Raw genomic sequence first — 6,944 nt, 5'->3', positions numbered from 1 at the left:
AAATAGGGGAACTTGTCGGCAAATAAAATGATTTCGCAGACCCAAACGGATGTCATATCTTTCTTAGTTTATTTGATTGAGCCTCACCCTCAAGTCTTGTGTTTATCCCTCGGGATAGATACAGGATTTGAGGTAGAGCGCTCTTTCATTTAAACTGTGAAAAATATGAGGTCAGTTTGATTTCGTATTTTTCTAAAATTATATATATATATGTAAATTAAAAAGTCCTTCCGAAGCGGGTGACGGGATTTCAATTCCGGCGACCGACAGCTTCTTACGGGCGACCCCCAAACGTAACTCCCCCCCTTTTTAAACGCCGACATAGGCCACTCATTTGTGCTAGAAAAAAGTTTCTTCAGCACCTCCAAATGTTCCTCATGAAGGGACAAGGGTCGTCCAACCCTTCAGAAGAAGTAGCGGCATGGATCTTCCTGTCTTGGTCCTTGTCCAAATTTTCAACCTACAAATTTTCTATGTGGTTTCGGTACTTGGCCTTTACGTGACCAAGTTTCTTGCACTGTTCAAACAAGGGAAGACTCTTCTTTAGCATTGACTCATGGAAGGAGTTGTGTGTGTACAAGCCAGAGTTTTCGGTGCTAAATGAATCCACACTTCCTACCATCATAAGCTTCTTCCAACTTTTCTAACTATAGCAAAGGCTACCCTAGTGATAGAAAGACACTTCATTCTCATGATTCTTCCTCTGGCCTCATCTAAGTTCTTATTTAAACCTAATCAAATAAGAATTTGATTATCATCTTCTTCTTTACTATTATTTTATACATCATAGCATCTTGAAAGCACTTCCATACATAAGTATCATACATGTCTAATCATAACCACTACTTTGTAAGTGTGTTGAAGTATTGACTCACACTTAACTCTTCTTGTCAGTGTTTTTGGTACTAGAATAAGTCTCACGAGCTGCTTCTTGAATCTCGTGTTGTCTAAAAAGCAAGAAATTTTCTCCAACACATGTCGTCATATAATTGATTAATCAAGATATGATCATATGATTCTAGATCTTCCATGAGTGATGGTTAGGAGTAATAAGCTCAAGAACTGCACCCTCTACCGTGAGAAGTTTCTTCATTACCTTTTTCAAAAATGTACATAAATATGGATTAAAACCACTGAAAAAAATTGTGGTCATTGAGTTTATTATTTGCGATAAAGTGAGAGAGTTTTGGGGTTATTTGGACAATTTTTTTATCTCTGATTCAGAACTAACCTCTAGAGTAGAGCTAGGCATCTTAATTTCGTATTTTGTCATAAGTCTTATGCACATTTAAGGCTGAAAAGAAATCTTAGTGGAATGTGTTGTTTGTTTGAACGATAAATGGCTAGAAGGCTACGAAGGTTCCGAGCCGCGAAGGGCCTGCAGCGAGACTAGTAGCTACATGAAAATGGTCGGCAGATGAGGGATGTCGTGGGATTCAGACGAAGCAGACAGGCTAACAAGACGAGCGGTCGAAGAAGTCGAGCGATCCAAACGAGCGGATGGCACATATGAGCGATCGATGAGTGAACGTGTGGTTGAGCGATCCAAACAAGCAAATGACGCAAACATGGGATCCAGAAGAACAATCCTGACAAGTAGATGATGTTGTCGAGCAACCCAGATGAGCGAACAATGTTATTGAGCAATCCAAACGAAGCTGGAGCTGGAAGATGAACACTACCCTAATCCTGTTGAAGCTGAACTCGAAGCTCTTATACCATGTAGAACGGTGGAGAAAATTATATCCTCTTTTTTAATAATCTTCAAAATACAACTCTGCCCCTTATTATATAAGAAATGTGTAGAGCAAACTTAATTATGCATATATTAACTTATCAAGAAAAATGACTAAAGAAGGAAGTATATTCAAAATGATAAAGTAAAAAAAGAGAATAAAACTAAATTAGGAAACTCAAAATTTCACAATATTTAATATAGATGATTTTGGAGATGTAGAATAGAAATGCATTGTTTTCAATTTGTTATACAAATGATTATGAGCATAGCAATATTAATAACAATATTAGAATTAGTGACACTTTGAATTTATAAAATGTAAAGTAATTATAACTCGATAACTTGATAGCATCGATTGAACTACCATCATATAGTAAATAGTGCTTCTTTCATTATTAAAAATGCAAGCTACCAATACCTTATCATTTGTCCTTATTAAATAGAGATTAATTGCTAAATTTGAGCCTTCAACTATAATCATTCATTCAATATCAAGTTCATGTTGCGGCAGCTTTATTCGTAACACTATCAATGATATCGAAAAGGGTACGTCTGCATAATTCAACAAGACAGAGAATGCAAAAAACATAGAAATTTGAAAATAAGAAAAGCAAAGAAATGGAATACTAAACAAATAAACATACAAGATACAATAGTTTCATACTCTCGTAACCGATCGAAATACTGAAATCAACACCCAAAGGATAGACAAATGAAGAAAACCTAGGATGTCACCACCAACGATGGAGGGGTACAGTTTCCACCAACCAAAGACATGGCGGAGACTCGTCCCCATCCGATAACCACCAAGAGAACCAAATCCCTTACAACTCTCAAATGAACCCCAAAAGACCTTTGAATACAACACAAGATCACCTATTAATAAACACTAAGGACCCCCTTATTCAAATGTGTCATCCAAATAGAAAACACATAAAAACAGAAAACTAAAACAATAAAAACAAAAAACTAAAATATAAAAACAGAATTTTAACACAATATAGGCAAACTATTTACTAGGATCACGATTAGAAACTATGAGGAGCTTTTTCTTCAACTCCTGATGAGCATCTGCCTCGACTAAATTCAAAATGAATTATTGATTGGTCCTTGCAATAGTTCTTTGTTTCCCGAGTGATTTCCGAGTCTAAAACTTCAAGCTGTGAATTGAATATATCCAGCAGAGGCTTTGAGATAAAGAAAACAAATTCTGAGTTGCAAATTCATGAAGCCAAATCCATAGCAAACCACCCAGTCGATACTGTTGTGGGAGCTATATCCCCCGAGGTAGAGAAAACAACAGGTTTACTGGTTCGTGAAGCAAAATATGCTAAAAGATATAAATTCAACTTTCAAGCAGGCTTCTAAAGATGGTCTGGTAACATCCGCCTTTAGTTTTTCTGATCATGAGAAAATGACGAATCATCCTGAGCTTGAAGTCATGGTACTGAGTCCTACTGATGTTAAGAATTTGTTTAAGTTGTTTGTTCTCAAAACAAGATATGTTGAAGATATACAATTAGCTTTCAAACAAGTGACCGAAGAAGTTTCAAATATGCCTAATACTTCGATTGATTCTAACCCTAGTAAGACTAATCAATATCAAGAGGATGTGGAAGAATTATTGGTTCTCAAAGGAAATTCTTATGAGGATACTGATTCTACATTTGAACAAACTCTGAAGCAAGTAAAAGAACAAGAATTTTGTTTTTTTTTTTATGGAAAGAAAGCACAATACCAAAAAAAAAAAACCGGAAAAGGTATGTATGCAGAATTCAACCAAAAGATAACAGAGAAAATGCAAAGAAAAAAATTCAGAGAAAAGAAAAACAAAGAAACAAAACACTAAATAAAGAAAGCTACAAGAGTTTCCTACTCTCGTAACCGATCGAGATACAAAAATTACCACCCGAAGGATCGACAAAGAAAGAAAACTCGGGATGTCACCATCAATGACAGAAGGTACAGTTTTCACAACCCAACGCCGTGGCCGGAGACTCGTCCACATCCGGGAGACACCTAGGGAGCCAAATCTCTCAAAACACTCAAATGAACCCCAAAGGACCTAATAAACACAAGACCACCCATTTATAAAAACTAAGGACCCCCTCATTACAAAAGTATCGTCCAAATAAAAGACACATAAAAATAGAAAACTAAAAAATAAAAACTAAACTTCAACATAATATGGACAACACTATTTACTAGATCACATAACTCAAATCATAACTAAACACTCAAACTACTGCTGAATTTTTATTATTTCGTAAGAAACTTGTTGAATTCAAATATAAAGCCCCCCAACAAACTCAATTACTGCTGCAGCAAAACATCAAAAACAACTAGAAATGAATAATTCATTAGCAGCTTCACACGAAAACGTGAAGCATAGCTTCATTGTGCATCATTAAAGCATCAAAGTGTTGTGCATCACTCTGCTTTTAATACTATTTAATTTATCAAAGTTAATTATCCATCTCACTCCCTGTCGCACCCTCATTTGTTCCAATTGTCCTCCCACGCACAACCTCCTAGCACTTCCCAAACTAATCGTTCCTTCCATTTCATCTTTCATGAACACCATTACTATCTCATTGACCAACTTAGTTACATCTCTCCAAGCCTTTCCAGCCGCACCCCCACCATAACCCAGCACTTTTAGACATAATATGTATTTGAACTTCTCAAACAACCTTTTTTACCTTTTTTAGACAGCTAAAGCTCCTCCCCCTATATTTTCTTTTTTTCCTGCTTGCAGTTGGCACTAAAGAGTTGATTTATGGCAGAATCAATAGTAAACAATCCAAATGTGTAGGGGCTTAACTGTATTACCTTGCTTAACGGACCAGCTGCCACCCACCTCTACGTAACCATTGCCAGCTTTAAGAAGCAAGCAAAAAAGATGTTAAATTACTCCTGCTTCTGCTGTACACATCCCTCCTTACCAGCCTTAACCATATAGCTTTTCATTTTCTTCCCCTCCTCTCCTCTTTCAATTCCATGTCACTAGTCTTTCATGCTTTGGAGTTTTGATGTAAAAATTTTAATTGAAAAAGGTACTTTCAACAAGTTGAGCACCATGCATCGTGTAAGTTTCACAACTTCCAAGATGACAGAACAGAAATAGATGAAGTTTATTTGTAAACTCTAAAACATGGATCCCATTTAACATATTAAATTCATATATGGTCAGAGCCCTCTTCTCCAAATGTGATTTCTTATTCCATGGTCCCTTCTATTTTGCTCCTAGTTTAATGAGCCACATTTAATAGATTCAAAGGCAATACACCTAAGCATGCCAGGCAAATAAATAAAATCTGATTTAGGAACCCGCAGATCAACAAAAGAATTATTTATTAATCTCTGGATGTTTTAGTATCAAGGGATTATTATGCTTCCTAATAACTTCTTTTTGAGAACTTAGAAATCACTATTCCATGAACAATCACTAGATTGACCTGCCAAGAACTATTATTAGTTCCAATATTAGCTTTGGCTGGATCGAGCAAACTCTAACAAATATAGAATGACAAATTTGCATTGGTTTCCAGCTATGCAATCAATCACATCGAACAAATGAAAACATACATAAGGATACTTTGCTACAATGCACCCAGCACAGCAATGGTCCAATTTTTTTGAAGGCAAACAATCGGATTACATTGTTGACATCATCAAGGGAAATAATAAAACAAAAAACTAAAAATGTAAAAAAAAAACATACAAGTAACTTGATGAAGTCAACAATGACAAAGATAGAACTGACCCCATCATGTCCTTTGACTTTTTTTGAGCATCTAGAAGCATCAGCTTCACCCTTGAATTTTTTTCTAGGAGAAGAGCCCTTCTTTGTTAACTCGGGGAGTATTGAGTCTCCTTCCTTCCCAGTGATTGAATCCAATGCAGTTGACATCTGTTTCCTCTTGCGCTTGAGTACCCAGTTCCTGTCTAGCATCTTATCATGCAAAAAACATCCTTCGCTCATTTGAGCACTTCAATGCTGCATTCAAGACTAAAAAAGTTAGAAAAACTGTATGATAATCAGCTAAGGTTCAAATCACTGATGTAGATCTGATAAGGTCTAGTTACATCTGGTTGCTGAGTCCTTTTATTAATCCCATTATTAGCCAGGATATTTAATTAGCTTCTCTGTTTTTTTCTAAATTAGCTTCCTTTAGTTGTGTTAATTAGGAGTGTGCTCCACATTTTTAGTTATAGTAGTGGCCGTTTACCCCTGCCAGCTGTTGGAGGGGCATTGTTGATGAGCATTCTTGTGTTGCTTGCACGGTTACTAGGTTCTACACTAAATTGGTAATAGAGTAAGCCATGGCGAACAACAGAAACCACTCAGCGTATGGCAATGATTGTAGTTGGTGTTGAATTCTAAGTTTTCTATTTTAATTTTATTCTCTTCTATTCTCTTCTTATTATGTTATAGTTCCTTCCTTGTTGAGTTATTTTATCTTTGGTAGGCTGTATTTGTTGTAATTAAGCTTGCCCTAGCCGTTCCTTATTATATAAGAAGAAGAGTTGCAATTTTTCAATTAAGAAATATCAGAATACTTCATGGTATCACAGCTAGGGATCAAACCCTAAGTCTTCCTTTAGCCGTTGGAGCCTCTCCCAGCACCAGAATCGTTATTGTGAGCTTGTCTTAATCGTGATTGTGATCTCACCGGCTCCCAACTAGCAATCACAATTGTTTGTGCGCTTGTACCCCTCTGATCCCTGCGTTAGCTTTCGATACTTTCCTACAGACATCGGTTCTATTTTTTTCAAAGAACGACGGTTGAATCCCATCTGGTGCATGTTGACCTCATTTTTAGTGAGGTCTTAGTCTCCTACTCTTAGAACCTATAATCTAGCCTTAGGAGTTCCTGATTGACCATCCTAGCGAACTAGTAATGGAGCCCACCTCCCGTAGAACTTCAAGCCACTTCTTGACTCATTTTTGTGAAGAACTCGCATGAGTGGTTCGAAGCACTCAACTTTTAGTTGCAATGGCTAAGGACCAACATGTAGAGGGCCCGAAATTGAGTTCCTATAAGATCAAATAGCCTTAGCTGAACCCTTTTGTGACTCGATTATTCGTGAACGCCGCTTTTCACGCACTCACTGCATCACACACGATTTTGGCTTAAATTGACTCGTCCGCCGGCAAACTCGTCCGGACGACCTCGGATGACGAAACGGATAACGCCAACGC

The 6,944-nt window shown here is 37.0% G+C and overlaps 1 protein-coding gene across 3 annotated transcripts in view; it reads right to left on the bottom strand.

The window, feature by feature from the left end:
* Positions 1-6,944, bottom strand: part of LOC110023311 (protein CHROMATIN REMODELING 4-like) — a 59,311-nt gene that overhangs the window by 36,191 nt on the left and 16,176 nt on the right. For all 3 annotated transcript variants that reach the window (XR_002293886.1, XM_020722638.1, XM_020722639.1), the window contains exon 2: positions 5,505-5,738. Coding sequence is in view for 2 of the 3 variants with exons in the window: in XM_020722638.1 (XP_020578297.1) it covers positions 5,505-5,545 (41 nt within the window). In the remaining variant the exon portion in view is untranslated. The remainder of the gene's footprint in view (positions 1-5,504; positions 5,739-6,944) is intronic.

Source organism: Phalaenopsis equestris, unplaced genomic scaffold, assembly GCF_001263595.1.
Source record: "Phalaenopsis equestris unplaced genomic scaffold, ASM126359v1 Scaffold000224, whole genome shotgun sequence".
NCBI classification, from domain to species: Eukaryota; Viridiplantae; Streptophyta; class Magnoliopsida; order Asparagales; family Orchidaceae; genus Phalaenopsis; species Phalaenopsis equestris.
The sequence above is the reverse complement of the archived record's forward strand: the minus strand, read 5'-3'. Positions and strand labels throughout refer to the sequence as shown.